The 17,824-nt window shown below is 45.1% G+C and overlaps 1 protein-coding gene across 7 annotated transcripts in view; it reads left to right on the top strand.

The window, feature by feature from the left end:
* Positions 1 to 17,824, top strand: part of kcnq1.2 (potassium voltage-gated channel, KQT-like subfamily, member 1.2) — a 289,633-nt gene that overhangs the window by 170,498 nt on the left and 101,311 nt on the right. Inside the window, exon 20 of one of the 7 annotated variants that reach the window (XM_054777786.1) lies at positions 1,871 to 17,824. This exon is cut by the window's right edge and continues 27,478 nt beyond it. The exons of the other annotated variants lie outside the window; for them this stretch is intronic. Within the exon in view, the coding sequence (XP_054633761.1) occupies positions 1,871 to 1,882 (12 nt within the window). The 3' untranslated portion in view covers positions 1,883 to 17,824. The remainder of the gene's footprint in view (positions 1 to 1,870) is intronic. 7 annotated transcript variants of the gene reach the window in all.

The following is a 17,824-nucleotide window of genomic DNA, read 5'->3' as shown; positions in this document are numbered from 1 at the left end:
AGGTAATGTAATGTAAGGTAATGTCTCAATGTTTTGTGTCATTACTGCCACCTAGTGACCACAATACTACATATCACTTGTTTTAATATGTTTTGACTAACAATTGACCATAGTCAGCCACAAAACAGTGATCATTTATTAATTAATTAATTTCTGAAAAAACTTAATATAGCGAGGGAGCGATACTCGAACTGCGATTTTATGAGGGACGACTGTAGTAATAATAATGCAGAGATGCCGGAATGATTTTCCTGTGTGTCACCTCTGATACCTGCAAAGCATATACACTCACAGGACATAAAAAAAAATCTATATTCATTTCCATTAAAAAAATGTATACCGGTACTACATTTTCTTGTGAAAAAATATAATGTAAAAATTAAACATACTGTATATATTTCAATGAATATCATTGAGCTACTATAGTTAAAATTCACAATGGAATAATAGTTTATTTAAATAATTATTATTATGATTGATATATATTCATAAAAATGAAAACAAAATAAAATAAGAATGAAAAAGTTTAAGATATAAAAAAATAATATAAAATAATTTTTAAAAATGTAAAAAGTACACCAGGAAAGTGCAATTTTGCCCACATATATATTTGTTTTTCAAGACAAATGTTGGGTTTTTTTTTTGTTTTGTTTTAACAATAAAATAATAAATGCTGTTTAATAAAAATCTGGCATAAAGACTTTCAAACTAGTTGCAACTGAATCAAAAGCGCCTCTATAGTGCACTCCATTTTCCCTCAGTTGCTTCAAGAAACGATGACTCAACGTTCTTATCAACTGAATAATTCATTCATTCACTTTCTATGCCGCTTATCCTCATTAGGGTCGTGGTGGTATGCTGGAGCTTATCCCACCTGACTTTGGGCGACAGGCGGCGTACACCCTGGACTGGTGGCCAGCCAATGGCAGGGCACATATAGACAAACAACCATTCACACTCACATTCATACCTATGGACAATTTAGAGTCATGCAGGTTTTTAGAATGTGAGAGGAAGCCGGAGTACCCGGAGAAAACCAACGCACGCACAGAGAGAACATGCAAACGCCACACAGAGATGTCCAACGGAGATTCGATCCCAGATCTTGCAGATCTCCTGACTGTGTGGCCATCATGCTAAAAACTAAATATTTCCTTGATAATTGAATCCATTATATTATAATACAGAAAATAATTCTTTTTCATTACTTATTCATGACTTATTTCATGACCAGCCTCCAGGGGGCCATCCAGCTTGTGCCTTTTGTTAGCGATGTGTGAGGACGGTTTCGTAAGATTCAAGATTCAAGATTCAAGAGAGTTTTATTGTCATGTGCATGGTAAACCAGCAGTTATACCATGCAATGAAAATCTTATTCTGTTCATTCTCCCAAGAAAGAGAGGTGAATGGAGTTGTGAGTTGCATGTAGGAGGTTTTTTAACTAGCTGTTATTCATGCAGACGCGTTTACGACTGTGAAAAGCTGACTTGTCCACTTTGGGGCTCGGATGTTGGCCCTGTGGCTACTTTAGCCCAGACACATGTTTTAGGCAGCGGCGGCAGCGTCGCTGGCACTTTAATGATAGTAAATCCCCCGCTATGTGTGTGTGTGTGTGTGTTCGCACCTGTGTTGACCTGGCTTGGCCCGTTTACTCAACACCTTGTCAACTCCTGTTTTCTTTTATGCTAACATCTCCTGTAAAAACTCGTCACTATGACACAGCTTGTTTTTTTCACACACACAACCGCGCGGCCAAGTGCTTTACAATTCAGTTCAATTGACATAAAAATATACATAAAACCCACAATCCGTTGTGGTGGTTAAACATGAAATCAGTTGAAAATGAGTCCATCCATCTTCTTTGTCCAAGGTCGGGTCGTGAGGGCAGCAGTCTAAGCAGGCAAGCCCAGGGAAGCCCCTCTCCCTGGATATTTTGTCCAGCTCCTCCCGGTGGACCCCAAGGCGTTCCCAGGTCAGTGGAGAGACACAGACTCTCGAATGTGTCCTGGGTCTTCCCCAAGGACTCCTTCTGGTCGGACGTGCTCTAAACACCTTCCCAGGGAGGCGTCCGGGAGGCATCCTGACCAGATGCTCGAGCCACCTCATCTGGCTCCTCTCAGTGGGAAGGAGCAGCGGTTCTCGTCTGAGTTTCTCCGGGATGACAGTTGAAAATTGGTCTAAAATTTTCAGGAAGCTGTTAGATTTGTTGTGCACTTTCCTGAAATGGCTTTCTTCTTGCTGATGATAGGCTCACAGCCTTCTCGTCGGTGTGTTCCGTCTCTTTCGCACTGCAGTCGTTTGTCATGAACCAGATATTGTTTTCAATAAAATTCCATCTGTGTGGACGGATGTTTTTTTTACCTTGGACTGTCAAAAAGATATTTTTAATAATATGTGTAAAGGAGATTAAGGAAATGCTAACAGCATTTACTTTTTTTCCTCCTATAACTGTACCAAAAAGCAACACAAGCACAGGTCACAAGGACTTCTTTGCAAATAGATAAACGAGGCGAACAGTCCTCAGACTCACCGATACTACGTAGACTGAGTCATACACAGCATCACTGGTGTTTTTTGTGGTTGTTAAAAACACGCAGAGAGAGGGACACAGATAAGACGAGAGACAGCCGGGTGATCTCGACACCGCACGTCTCGTCCGTGACTCACCGCCAGTGTCTGCGCTTCAGTCGGGCCTGATAAGCTGAGCCGATAAACAACCGCAGTAGTAATAGTAGTGGGAGGAGGAGGAGGAGACAAGGAAGGGCACCCTGACTGATCTCCTCGTTCACACCAGGAGGAGTCCCGTTGAGGAGACCAGAAAGGACAGGACAGGCTGGAGTCTGAGAGATAACTTGTAGATAAGATAGACTGCTGTGTTTCATGCTCTCACACAGAGATGTCTGTTGTGACAGGTCACAGGGGAAAGTCTTAACAGAACTTGCCTGAAATGCTCTGGAACAGACGTTTTTGACCCTGACGTGCTTTGCCAAACTCCTCCTCGGGAATTTACCCAAATTGGAATCACGGATACTCGATAGATGGATAGCGGAGTCTTTGATGAGTTGCCGTGCAACACAAACACTCTAATGACGCGGCCGTCTAGAAACTGTTCCATATACAGTCTTACTATACCGGCACTTTCCTCACATTTTCAGGAGACTTTACATTCTCCAAAACTCATTCATTTTTGCCAACTCATGTACCCTGGTGGAAAATAGACTCTGTAGTGACCCAGGAAAAATCACCATGTTCACCAATCAACAGCAAAATGGTGGATACCGGTATGCATATCAAGACTGGATGCGAGGATGTATGAAAAAGTCATCTGAAAAAAAGGCATACATTTTGGCGTGAAACCAAATCAAATCCAGGGTTGGTTTTTTTTGACAAACTCCTCCTTGGGAATTTGGACAAAGGAGCCCAAATTGGAATCAGAGATGTTCGAAAGATTACTGATAATTCATTGCAAAGGATTTTAGCCTCCGCCATAGGACAGGGGTCGGAAACCTTTACTATCAAAAGAGCCATTTTGCCTCCTCTTCCAGTAAAGGAAAATAGTTTGGAGCTTTTAAAAAAATGTACCTGTTACAACAACAGAATTCAACAAACAGACGGGCAGAACGCACGTGTAGGCCTACTTTGAAATCATGGGAAAAAAAGAACTGTGTTGGCCTTTTTGAGACGTTCCAAGACGTACTTTAACATAAAAAGCCCACCAGATTTGGCATATCTGCATATAAGCTCAATATTGTTTACACCGCTTGACACATCACAGGCAATTCAATATGTTTGTGCTGAATTCATGTCATCGATTTGCCTACCGGTGATGTTTGTTGCCATTCTTTTGGTCCTGTTCTTGACTTGACTTGTCTTTGTGGAGAGAGACATTTCTTTCATTTTTGGAATAATTTCCTGTTTATTTTTTTAATTCGGAAAATAGATGCTCTGACATTTTTATGAACGATACCTTCATGTTTTCTCCATCTGTGAACGGCTTCCCCATCCTTACGATCTCCAGTGCAGTGTCAAAGCTAGCAGCTCTACAGTAGTGGAGTTTGCAGCCTTCATCCACTTCTTATAAGTACGTTTGTTCCGCTCAAACATACAGTAGTTCCAAAATCGCTGCCTTTCGCCCATCTGCAGTTGGGTACTTTTTGGAAAAAGCTGAGTGCTTGTTTTGAAAATGTCTTTCAACATTACATTTGAAAGGAAGGCTGCTACGGTGTATTCGGGCCACATTGAGGGAAAAAAAAAAAATCAGAGATTTTGAGAATAAAGTCGTAAATTTAGGAGAAAAAAAGGACTAAATTTATAGGAAAAAAAGTCGTGATATTACCTTTGCCCAAGGCCAAAGGTCACATAAGTCCCCCCTTTTCATAGCTGTCTCAGTCAATGCTTGTTACGACTAAGTATTCAAATACAGTCAAACCTGTCTTTGCGGCCACCTGTATAGAACGGCCTCCTGCCTATAGCGGCCACTGACAAATCCCCCCACATGTTATAGACCCTGTGTATAGCAGTCACCTCTCCAACGCGGCCAGCGGCCACCCATTTTGTCTCCCTTGGTCAATATCTGACCGCATATAGCGGCCAAAATGCCAACTCAAGCAGAAGCTTCATGCACGAAAAAGTTTAGTTTTTTAATCAATGAAGCCGTCGTGTGTAGACTTTAATTACTGAGTCCTAGCTCAGTCACAATCATTCACAAGATCCACACAAACTGTCAGTTGTTCCACATAAAAAAGCCGTCTTCTTTGGAGCTTGTTGCAGACAGTGTCACCGTTTATTTCCTGGTGTGAGACAATGTGCACTGGTCAATACTGTAATGCCGCTTGTTGTGGGGAAGGAGAGACTCACGTCGCCGATGCACTTTAATTGCTTTATTAACAGCGCAGAACACTGCAGGACTTTACATCCAACATAAACACACTTCCCAACTCTCTCGACATTCACAGCTAGCACTCAGCCTAGCTCTCCTGCTCGTGACCGTCACTTCCTGATGAACTAAAGCTGTAATGACACTCTGCTGTATATATAGTAGCACAGCTTTGTTCTGTGGGTGGTGTAGAATAACAAGCCTAGTTGTTCTTTACAACTTTTATCCGTAGTCCCACAGTGCCCTCTACTGGTCAACATGTAACAGTATAATTATATGTATCTGCAAACACAGCAAGCTTCTAATCACAGTTAATATGTGTGCACACAAATTCAAAATGGCCGCCAACCTGTTTTTAACGGCCACCTGCCTTAGCGGCCACTTTTGCCGTTTCCCTTTAGTGGTCACTATAGACAGGTTTGACTGTAATCTGAGGTTTCGAGAATAAAGTGTTAAATTTACGAGAATAAAGTCGGAAATTTATGAGAAAAAAACTTGTAACTTTATGTTACAGGCATTGCCTGAGAAAGCTATGAAAAGGGGGGGGACTTATGTGACCGTTGGCCTTGGGCATGTGGAAGGAGCGGGGTAAGGAAGGTGGAAGTGAGATGGGGTACACATGCTGATCTGTTTGTGCTCAACTGCTCTGCTTTGCTGCTGCCACATTATACAGTAAATAAAAGCTTGCCTGAAGCAAGAGGAAAGTTTCCTTCCTTCCTGAAGAGCTATGCTCTCTTTTCCCTCTCACACGTATGACACATAATGTTACGACTTTATTCTCATACATTTACGACTTTTTTTTCTCGTAAATTTACGACTTCATCCTAGTAATACTACGATTTTTTTTCTCGTGAATTTATGATGTTTTTTTCTCGTAAATTTATGAGTTTATTCTAATAATATTACAATTTTTTTTTCTCTTGAATTTATGACGTTTTTTCTTGTAAATTTCCGACTTCATTCTGGTAAATTTCCGACTTTATTTTCTAAATTTCAATTTTTTTTTTCAATGTGGCCCTAATACTCCGTCGTTGAAGGCAAAGAAAGATATCGATATATCTCTTAATATAACTATATAACTATTTTCTTCCGAGATGTTTCCTTTTAGGGTTATAGATAGCTTACCGAGGGGGTAGCACGCTCTCACTGACTGAACACATACTGGCCTCCCTCCCCCTTCCTTTGCTCATCCAATCAGCAGTCAGAACGTAGTGTAGATGCATTCACAGACTTGCGATGAGTGGGATATTTCAAACTCTTTTCAAAAATGCACATTTCCTCCACTTCGGTGTTAAAAGAGCTTGACATGGGGGCCGCGACATGCAGGCTGAAGAGCCGCATGCGACTCCGCCACGGGTTGCCGACCTCTACCATAGGATATGGGCGGAGTCTTCAGTCAAACTTCTTATAAAAACGCAGCCTCCCAGCCCAGAGTTTGACCAAACTTGTCATGACAAATATCATACAATTTGTCAACAAAAGTCTCAAAGGTGCCGCAATAATGCAATGGAAGTGTGCTGACCAAAATGTAGCCATGACGCCGGAATTTAGACACTTTAAAAGTGCTTTTTTTTTTCAGCACAACTGGTTACACGCCGTTTTGTGCATCTGTGGCTTTAATGCTAATGAGCCGTTCGTGTCAGTACCTGTGTAAGACACAATATGTCACATACAAGACAGGAGGCCACAGACGTTAGCAACACTAGCATAGGTATGTGCTACATTACATCATGTTAGGTGAGTCTTTTTTTTTAGAAGTGGTGGTTCTTCTAGCTGGGGTGGGTCAGAACCATGTTCTGCCAGGCTGAACTTGGTGATGGCAGCCTGGGGTCGGAGGTGAGCACACAAAGGCCCATGTCAGACCGAGAGGTCATTCCCACCAGTCCAGTGGAGGGTCAAAGTTCTTCTCAGCAGGCCACTGGAACATAATGGAGTGCTTGCTGTTCATGTGCTCCCTCTTGCGAGCGTTTCATCCGAGTACTTGCGCGTTTTTCAGGAAGTTCTGAAAGTGTGTTTGTATGTGTGAGACAGAGAGAAAAGCCTGTTGAGTGTGTGCGGAGCGCCTGCGCTCGCCTCACTCAGCACCTTGACATTGGCACTGCACGGGCCTCTCCGCCAAAATCTGCTGCTTCAGCTACATCGCACTTCCCCCTCCTCCACCCTACCCCCTCTATGAGTCACTCCCCCGCCTGCCCTCGCCTCACTCCCACCCCGTCCAGGAGGAGCTTTAATCACTCTGATAAAGTTTTGGGAGGAGGGCCTGGAGTTAAGGGGGCCGTCCTGATTGTTGACTCGGACTACTGTGGGAATGCAGATGCTCCGTGCGTGCGCTGGTGACCCCCACCAGCTGGGTGTCTGACGTCTGTCACACCAGCCGCTAGTTGGCATGACAACACGGCATATGGCGACCAAAACATGCAATCTCCTCTTAAGGATCACGCAAAGCAAGGTTTTAGCGGCCGGGCGTAATTAGGCTCTGATGGAAACGATGCGTTTGCTAACTAATTATTATTTATTATAATTTTATATTATTTATTATTTTATTTTGTCATCTGTTGGGGAAACAGATGGTAAAAAATAGGTAAATATTAGTATTAGCACCTATGTACTAATAAACCCCTAAATTCACTGCTTTCAGGTACAAATGAGTTGCATCAAAAATTCTGCTTAAATAAACACTATAATGCTCATTTTGGCCAGTATTTAATCAACCGTATGTTGGTTATTGTATTTTTGCAGTGTTTAGGTGAATGATGGTGTTATGATCGTAGAGTCAATCAAAAATGTATAGATTTTTATTTTAAAGCCAGAATTTTGAATACAGATCTTGTGCTGGAGACTGATGGTTTTTTGCCAGTGAGGAAAAATGCTTTGCTTTGCTCTGTAATTTCGGCTCTCGAATGTTTATTATCCACGTTTCCATTGCTGTAACGAAGTGTAATATTGTGTTTTTTGTTATGAACGGCTAAGCCAGAGTTAGGATCCCAAATGCAGGGAGCGACGCTTGAAGGTGAACAAAGGTTTTAATGTCCAAAAAATAATGGTTTTCACAAGGCAAAAACGGCCTTGGTCTAATGGTTAGCATGTTGGGCAACACAGTAACAGTCTGGAGATCGGGAAGTCCTGGGTTCGATTCTCCCTTGGGCATGTCTGTGTGGAATTTGCATGTTCTCCCCGTGCGTGGGTTTTCTCCGGGTACTCCGGTTTCCTCCCACATTCCAAAAACATGCAGGTTAGGTTAATTGGAGACTCTAAATTGTGTGAATGGTTGTTTGTCTATATGTGCCCTGCGATTGGCTGGCGACCAGTCCAGGGTGTACCCCGCCTGTCGCCCGAAGTCAGCTGGGATAGGCTCCAGCATGCCCCACGACCCTAATGAGGAGAGGCAAAAACGAGAAGAGAGTCCAACGAAAACACACAGGCAGAGGTGAGGGGAGGTGGGTGGCCCATGAGGAAGGGTGTTTGTGGCAAACACAGTGTAAGATAGGCTGGCGGACGCCCCTAAGGCCCTGCAAAAAGCCTTCCAGATACGAGAGGAGAACTGGGGGGCCCCTATCCGAGACCAAGTCCGTGGGGATGCCATGGAGACGAAACACCTGTTCCACCAGCAACTGGGCAGTTTCAAGGGCGGAAGGCAATTTAGGCAAGGCAATGCAATGTACCATCTTAGAAAAGCGATCAACCCCACTGAGGATGACAGTATTGCCTCTAGAGGACGGAAGACCTGTGACGAAGTCCAGTGCAATGTGGGACCAAGGGCGAGCAGGAATGGGTAGCAGCAATAGGAGGCCGGACGGTGGACGGAGGCCTTGTTCCTGGCGCAACAAACTCCTTCACATCCGCTGACAGGGAGGGCCACCAGAATCGTTGAGGTACGTCTGACACCTGGGTGGCGTGCCAACCTGGATTCATGACCTCACCGGAGCACCTCTGGCCTGAGTTCAGCTGTAACGAAAAGCCTGCCGGCAGGGCATTCCTCCGGTGCCTCCATTCCTTCCATTGCTTCCGACACCCTCTGCTCCACCTCCCACTGGAGTGCCCCCATCAACACCCGGGCTACAGGTATGATGGTTGTAGGTGTTTGGTCCTCCTCGGCTGGGCCGTAGATCCAAGACAGGGCGTCGGGCTTCGTGTTCCGAGAACCTGGCCTGTATGTAATTGAGAAGTTGAACCTTTTCAAGAACAGTGACCAATGACCAACCTGGTGGGAATTGAGTTTCTGAGCAGATCTTATGTAAGCAAGGTTCTTATGGTCCGTTACCACCAGGAAGGGCAAGGCTGTGCCCTCCAACCAGTGCCTCCACTCCTGCAGCGCAAGCACGATGGCCAACAGTTCACGATTGCCCACGTCATAATTTGATTCAGAAATGGTGAGGCGACGGGAGAAGAAGGCACAGGGGTGGAGCCTCCGGTCGACCGGGGAGCGCTGCTACAGGACCGCCCCCACTCCTGTGTCCGACGCGTCGACCTCTACAACAAATTGAGCAGAAGGGTTAGGGTGAGCGAGTACCAGGGCAGAAGTGAACAATTTCTTAAGACTGACAAATGCTTTCTCAACCTCTGGGGTCCAAACAAAGGGAACCTTCGTAGATGTAAGCCCTGCAACTGTAGTTGCGAATGAAGCGTCTGTAAAAGTTAGCGAAGCCCAGGAACCTCTGCAGTTGCTTTCTTGTTGTAGGAGAAGGCCATTCAACCACCGCCTGCATCTTGGCGGGATCAGCTCTTAGTTGGCCCTTCTCCACAATGTACCCCAGGAATGACACGGACGAGGAGTGAAATTCACATTTGTCAGCCTTCACAAACAGCCGATTCTCCAGCAGCCGTTGAAGAATCAAACAGACATGCCGGAAATGCTCTTCGAGGTTTCTGGAAAAGTTAAGGATATCATCCAAGTAGACAAAGCAGAAAACATTTATCATGTCCCTGAGGACATCATTAATAAGACATTGAAAGACAGCGGGGGCGTTCGTAAGGCCAAAGGACATAACCAGGTACTCGAAGTGCCCGAGGGGAGTATTAAAAGCAGTTTTCCACTCATCACCCTCCTTGATACGTACCAGGTGATACGCATTGTGTAGGTCGAGTTTAGAAAACAAACGGACGTTGTGGAGGGATGAAAAGGCAGAGTCCATAAGTGGCAGTGGGTAACAGTTACGTACTGTAATCTTATTGAGACCCCTATAATCGATACAGGGGCGTAACGACTTATCTTTTTTAGCAACAAAAAAGAATCCTGCTCCCAGCGGGGACGAGGATGGGCAAATATGACCAGCAGCTAAGGACGTCAAAATATATTCCCGTAACGCCTGCAGTTCGGGGGCCGACACGTTGTACAACCGAGCGTTGGGAAGCGTAGCGTCGGATAACAGTATTATGGCACAATCATAAAGACGATGCGGTGGTAGTGCCTGGGCCTTGTCCTTACTAAAGACGGCCCTGAGGTTGTGATACTCGACCGGTACCCCAGACAGGTCTAATTTCTCAGTAGTAGAAGGTATAATGGGCGTGTTTGGCACCACCGAGCGTAAGCAATTACCGTAACAAAATGGACTCCAATTCTCAATACGGGCGCCACCCCAGTCAACCACCGGATTGTGCAAACGGAGCCAGGTGAGGCCCAGTACCACGGGTGCGGATTGTGAAGGGACAATAAAAAAACGGACATACTCACAGACAGGCTGGTTAGAGCGGTCCAATCCCAGGGGTCGATCGGCCGATGATACCGGGACCGGGATCCCCTCACACGTCGGCGGTGAACCCGAGCGGGACACTTCGACAGCAGGTGGTCGTTTTGGCCGGAGTAAAGGCATAGGTGAAGCCGTCGGCGAAGTGATCTCTCCGGCGATGTAAGGCGTCGGGCTCCCAGCTGCATGGGTTCCTCCCAGGGAGGTGTCGGCGGATCCTCGGCCGGCATGTCCGTGAGGGCGCCACTCCTGCGGTGAATGGACAGGGTTGGTGCGGGAGTGGTGGTTCCCTCCTCTGCGTGCTCCCGGTCCCGCTCGTGGAGTCTATTATCCAGTCGGGTGGCCAAGTCAATGGGGGCGTCCAGCGAGGTGGTGTCGTCGCGGACCGTCAGCTCGTCCTTTATGCGGGGATTGAGAGCCTTGCGGAAGATACCGCGTAATGCTGCATCGTCGTAGCCGCTTTCCGCTGCCAGTACACGGAAGTCAATAGAGAAGGTGGCTACGCTGCCTGAGGTCCAATAACCGAATACTCGCCTCCCTTTCCTTAACTGGGTGGTCAAACACCTTCCTCATCTCCCCCAGGAATGAGACGAGGGAAGAGCGGATAGCGGGGCTAGCCTTGGTAATAGCTAAAGCCCAGGCTGCGGCCTTGTCAGTTAGCAGGCTCATAATGTACCCTACCTTGGCGGGGTCTGTGGGGTAGGTACCCGGTTGCTGGTCGAAAACCAGGGAGCACAGATGAAGAAACTGTTCACAGGATCCTGACTCACTGGAAAAGCGTGGAGGATGCGGGATATTCGGCTCGCGGAGCGGTTTAGTGGTTGCAACCGCCGGGGCTGGGGAGCTAGTAGCTAATGCGCCGGAAGGAGGTAAGTGTTCATCCGGCGAGAGGTGTGCGCATGCTACTTCGAGGCGCGCGCATGCTCCTTCGAGGCGCAAGTCACTCATGCCAGCCGATAAGGCTAATGCTTCTCATGGCCTTCTCATGGTCTCCGACCAGCTGGCACTGGTTCGAGAGAGCGAAGCGGAAACGTTCTGCCTCTGCGGGATCCATGCTATTGGCCAGATCGTTCTGTCATGAATGGCTAGCGCCGGAGTTAGGATCCCAAATGCAGAGAGCGATGCTTGAAGGTGAACAAAGGTTTTAATGTCCAGAAAATAATGGTTTTCACAAGGCAAAAACGAGAAGAGAGTCCAACGAAAGCACACAGGCTGAGCCTAGCTAAGAATAACAAAAAACACTACTACATAAGGTAGTAGGGAAAAAGTCTAGGACAACTAAAGGCACCACTACAAAAGGTAGCAGGAAAAGGACTAGGAGTCTTATACAACAGAAACTGCAGTAACAAGGAACTACTGCTACTGGAGTAGCCGAGCAGGGATAAGTACTCACGATACAGTAGCATTATAGCAAGAGGACAAATCGGGAATAGCTAGTACAGTAGCTCGAGGAGCGACGTAGCAGAAGGTACGATCTGGCACCTAACAAGTCCAAGTGCCCTTCTTAAGTACCCGCCGCCTGTGATAGTGTGCAGGTGTGTGCAGGTAGCTCCGCCTCAGCCGGCTTGGTGGCAACTGCAAGACACAGCAGACAGGCGGCAGCAAAAGGACAGACACAGAATGTGACATTTTTGTAGTTGGCATCGGTGTAGAACTGCGCTGAATCAAGCTGAGAGCTGTTCCTGATACTTCGGTTACCTTATTTGGCATCAGTGTCAAAAATAGTCTCGTCGATCGAGAAAATAAGCATTATTATCTTGAAAAAAGCTGCTTATTGGATCTCCTTATATCAAACATGGGTAAACTCCGGGCAAACTATGTCTTTGCAATGCTATTTATAAACAGCAGCTCAAGGAACTTTGATACAAAGCAAAGTGGGGGTTTGTGTACAAAGCAGCTGGTTCTGCAAGTTCTGCAAAAAGTGATGTTTTATATTTTATGGGTGTTTTTTCCTGTCAAAAACTTTGCGCCCCTGCATTATTGAAGGTGCAAGTCTTTACGCCAGCAGTTTGGCTCTTGAATGTTTATTATCCACACACACAATTGAAGTTAAAGGAATATAAGTATTGCAATAAATTCTTTTGGGTCAGGTTTATCGATGCGGCACATTTTTCCGCACAACTCTTTGCTGCCTAAAGGGCTGAACGAGCCAAAAAGATGATAAAAAGAGGAAGAGAATTGTAAAAATTCTAAATATATTGGTTGAAGATACAAGAAAAATAGCAACAAACAGAAAAATTCTGTTTGTCTCATCCATCCATCCATTTTCTATGCCATTTCTCCTCATTAGGGTCGCGGGGGTATGCTGGAGCCTATCCCAGCTGACTCCGGGCGAGAGGCGGGGTACACCCTGGATTGGTTGCCAGACAATCGCAGGACACATATAGACAAACAACCATTCATACCTATGGACAATTTAGAGTCTTGCAACTGGACAGAATTTCCCCAAAAGAGTGTCGCGTCCCTTTAAAAATCATCATGATAATGGCTTGATAGCCACTGTTGGTACTTTCCAACGACCACACAGACAGTAGTAGCATGAGGCGGTATCGCTTGCATGCCACAAGCCATCATGTCACCACCGTGCATCATAACTTGAGTCCTTCCGCCCTTAAAAGCAACTGAGTTCCCACTGCAAACACGGCGCACAGCGGGCGTGGTCACAGCACCGGATTGTTTTGTTTTTCTACCGCCGAGCAGCAGCGCTTCCCTTCACGGCTTTATTGCCTGCAGGATTATGCAAAATTTGCTTAACTTTTGGCATATTGGCACACAAACCCTTTTCATGCCATAATAAAGCAAAAAAAACAAGTTATTGTGCATCATGTGTTTTTACATTTGGGACATAACAGCCTCTCTCCTATTAACATCTCGTCCTCTTCACGGTTAGGTAAATAAACATCCCAGCTATATTTAGACCACTCACGATAATAAATGTTCGTGTTTCGACAGAAAAAAATGTTATCATAATATAAACAAATCACTTGAGTGTTTTAATCGTTGTTATAGTTGGTACCAGTGGGGGGTGGCATGGCTCAGGTGGTAGAGTGGTTGTCTCCCAACCTGAAGGTTGCGGCTTCGATCCTGATGCTGCGTCATCAGTGGGCAAATGTGCTCGCAGTGTCAAAGCGCTTTGAGTGCGTTGGAGGTGGACCATTTACCACTAGTGCCCCCTCTGGCCATTGAGGGTAACTACATCCACTGTGGTTATCAATGTGAAAGAACAACATTTTTCTTCTTTCTCTCTCCAATTACAAATCAAGTGAGGCCAAAAAACAGTAAATTAGCCCGAAACCCAATATGGACTCCACCCTGGAGATTACACGGTCCACTCAGCCAGCATGCACAAGAATAACAGCCTGGCTTGCTCTCACTACTGTCCTTTAGCCGCAATGTGTGTGTGCTTTGTTTGTGTGGTTGTGCACAGGCCTTAGCTACTCCAAAGAGTGTGTGTGTGTGTGTGTGTGTGTGTGTGTGTGTGTGTGTGTGTGTGTGTGTATGAACGGTGTTGTACCTGCACGTAGACATACATGTAATTGGCCCCTGAGGAGAGCAGCGGGACTGAGAAATGTTTTTCCCCGTCAACTGTTGAGCAAGAATGTGTTGTCGTACAAAATGTGTCGGCTGTTGTGTGACACATCGACACACACATGAGCCGCTACACACCTGTCTGCTTCTGTCATGTCGCACATATTCCGACAGTTGATCATCTTTGTTAGTGTAAAATAAGCATTTCAACTGCAGGCTCGTCTATAGTTGACATGAAGGGGGAGTGAGACAAAAAGTATTTGGAACTTGTAATTTAAAAATAAATAAATAAAACTGAAATAGGTCGTTTATCAGCGGATCAAAAGTTTAAGACCACAGGCTATAAAAACCAAAATTGTTTTCTGTCAGGCATTCACACTGTCATGCCCTCCTGATGGTAAAGCTAAGAAGCTTTCTCTTTTTGAATGCGGTCGGATTGTGGAGTGCATAAGCAAGGCCTCTCGTAGCGTGCCATTGTTGCTGAGGTTGGGTGCAGTAAGACAGTCATTCTACATTTTTTGAAAGATCCTGAGCATTATGGAACAAAAAAAGTCAAGTGGTAGACTCCAAAAAAAAATCACACCTGCGCTGACCCGGAGGATCCGATTGGCTGTCCATGAAGACACAGGGCGGTCTTCCACCCACATTAAGGTCCTTACTGGTGCCGACTGCAGCACAATAACCATCAGACGGCATCTGCGGGAAAAGGGTTTAAAAAAAAAAAAGAATTAAAAGACCTCGTCTCCTTCAAAGCCACAAAACTGCCTGTTTAGACTTTGCCAGGGAGCATCAAACATGGGACATTGAAAGGTGGAAAAAACTTTTATTCTCTGATGAGAAAAAATGTAACCTTGACGGTCCAGATGGCTTCCAACGTTACTGGCATGACAAGGAGATCCCACCTGAGATGTTTTCTACCCGGCACAGTGGAGGGGGGGTCCATCATGATCTGGGGTGCTTTTTCATTCAGTGGAACACTGGAGCTTCAGGTGGTGCAGGGTCGTCAAACGGATGCAGATGTTGCAGCGGGCATCCCTCATGACTGAGGGCCCTCGTCTGTGTGGTAACAGCTGGGTTCTTCAACAGGACAACGCTGCAGTTCGCAATGCTGGCTTGACCAAGGACTTCTTCAGGGAGAATAACATCACTCTTTTGGACCATCCTGCATGTTCCCCTCATTTAAATCCCATAGAGAACATTTGGGGATGGATGGCAAGGGAAGTTTATAAAAATGGCCATCAGTTCCAGACAGTTGATGCCCTTGGTGAAGCCATCTTCACCACTTGGAGCAATGTTCCCACTAGCCTCCTGGAAACACTCCCATCAAGCATGCCCAAACCCATTTTTGAAGTGATGAACAAGAACGGTGGAGATACTCATTACTGAGTCCTACTGAGAACATTTTTTGTTCTGGTTTGGAGAGTTTTTTGTTAGTTTTTGAGCAATGGTCTTAAACTTTTGATCAGCTTATAAACAGCTTATTTCAGTTTAATTGTTGTTTTCAATCAGTTACTTTTTCAAAATGCTTTTTGTCTCACTCCCCCTTCTTGCTTTTGCATATTTTATTGCATATTGTAAAGCGTAATCATGATTTTGAGTGCATGAGAAAGTGGACGAAAAGAAATGTAGTGCTCTGTCACCACATGGTCATGTATGAATAAGTATATTGCACAACACAGCGCAGGCAATAAAACCAATGTTGTAACAGCAGTAAGGCGCAAACTGCATTAATCGCACTCATGAACTGATTGTAAACGACAACACGGGAAATGCAATATACGTGACTTTCACACCAACAGCTGAGTAGCAACATTTTATAGCGCATGCGGGGGTAGATAAAGCTGCTGGATGCTGACCACTCCAGATAAGAACAAATGCATCTCCTACCATCGTAATTGAAAAAAACAAAAACTTCACCAGTGCCAGCAGTTACACACCTTTGTGGTTATTTGCTTTTATTTTGTTTTGACATTTAATCCTACAAAGTTTGTCCATTAAATATTAAAAGACAATCCTATGTATCTGTGTTGTTAGTTCATTATTTCAGTTTATGACTCTATAATTTGGATAATTGCGAGGAGCGATGCTCTTCCACTTCCCTTTTGTTAAAAAGCAAAGCTGCACTTTAAAAAACAAAAAAGAATTCCCATCATCCGCAATCCTTATGTGAGACATGAACACACGTCTTTCTCGTTTCTGTGCGTTCTAAAGATATAAAAAGAGACCGCTATTAAAACACCTCCTAAAACCTCCAACAAGGTTTTATGGTTTCATATCCATGCTGTGGCCATGTAGTAACAGGTACATTCATGATAACATGTAATACTTACAGTATTTTACCAGATTTTGGTCATTTTAAGCATTACCGGAACCACCTTCCTGGGCGAATTGATTTCACATAGCAACATAGAAACAAATGCTACACGTAGCATTAACTTTTCCAAACTCAAAAATACAAAAACAGTAGCAGCAGTGGCAGTTCCAGTGTGTAGCATGACTTTTCTGGTAATGGTCTGAGGCACTGGGCTGCGGACGAGTGTGTGGTGAAGCTAGTGGCTAGCCAGCTAGTGGCTAGCCACTAGCTGGCTAGCCAGTGTGTCAATGCCAGTGCCCCAGTAACATAGTTCAATCGAACTCACACCTGAGTTCAATTTCTCTAGATACACCCAGGCCTGATTACTGCCAAACCAGTTCTTAATCAAGAAAGCACTAAAATAGGACCTGACAAAGTGCAGTAGACCAAAAGATCCTCTAAAGCTAGACATCAGGCCAAGGTCTAAAGAAATTCAGGAACAAATGAGAAAGAAAGTAATTGAGAGATCAGTCTGGAGAAGGTTATAAAGCCATTTCTACAGCTTTGGGACTCCAGCGAACCACAGTGAGAGCCATTATCCACAAATGGTGTAAACATAGAACAGTGGTGAACCTTCCCAGGAGTGGCTGGCCAACCAAAATGACCCCAAGAGCGCAGCGACGATTCATCCAAGAGGTCACAAAAGACCCCACAACAACATCCAAAGAACTGCAAGCCTCACTTGCCTCAGTTAAGGTCAGTGTTCATGACTCCACCATAAGAAAGACACTGGGCAAAAACGGCCTGCATGGCAGAGTTCCAAGACCAAAACCACTGCTGAACAAAAAGAACATTAAGGCTTGTCTCAATTTTGCCAGGAAACATCTTGATGATCCCCAAGACCTTTGGGAGAATACTCTGCCAAAACCTTTTGGAAGATGTGTGAATGGAAGGTGTGTCCCATTACATCTGGCAAAAAAGTAATGCCACATTTCAGAAAAAGAACATCATACTAACAGTAAAATATGGTGGTGGTAGTATGACGGTCTGGGGCTGTTTTCCTGCTTCAGGACCTGGAAGACTTGCTGTGATAAATGGAACCATGGATTCTGCTGTCCAAAAAACCCTGAAGGAGAATGTCCGGCCATCAGTTGGTGACCTCAAGCTGAAACTAACTTGGGTTCTGCAGCAGGACAATGATCCAAAACACACCAGCAAGTCCACCTCTGGATGGCTGAAGAAAAACAAAATGAAGACTTTGGAGTGGCCTAGTCAAAGTCCTGACCTGAATCCTATTGAGATGCTGTGGCATGACCTTAAAAAGGCGCTTCATGCTGGAAAAGCCTCCAATGTGGTTGAATGACAACAATTCTGCAAAGATGAGTTGGCCAAAATTCCTCCACAATTTAGGGGGCAATCATTTTTTCACACAGAGCCATGTAG

This window comes from Dunckerocampus dactyliophorus, chromosome 5, assembly GCF_027744805.1.
Source record: "Dunckerocampus dactyliophorus isolate RoL2022-P2 chromosome 5, RoL_Ddac_1.1, whole genome shotgun sequence".
Classification (NCBI taxonomy): domain Eukaryota; kingdom Metazoa; phylum Chordata; class Actinopteri; order Syngnathiformes; family Syngnathidae; genus Dunckerocampus; species Dunckerocampus dactyliophorus.
This window is presented reverse-complemented; position numbering and strand designations above follow the sequence as displayed.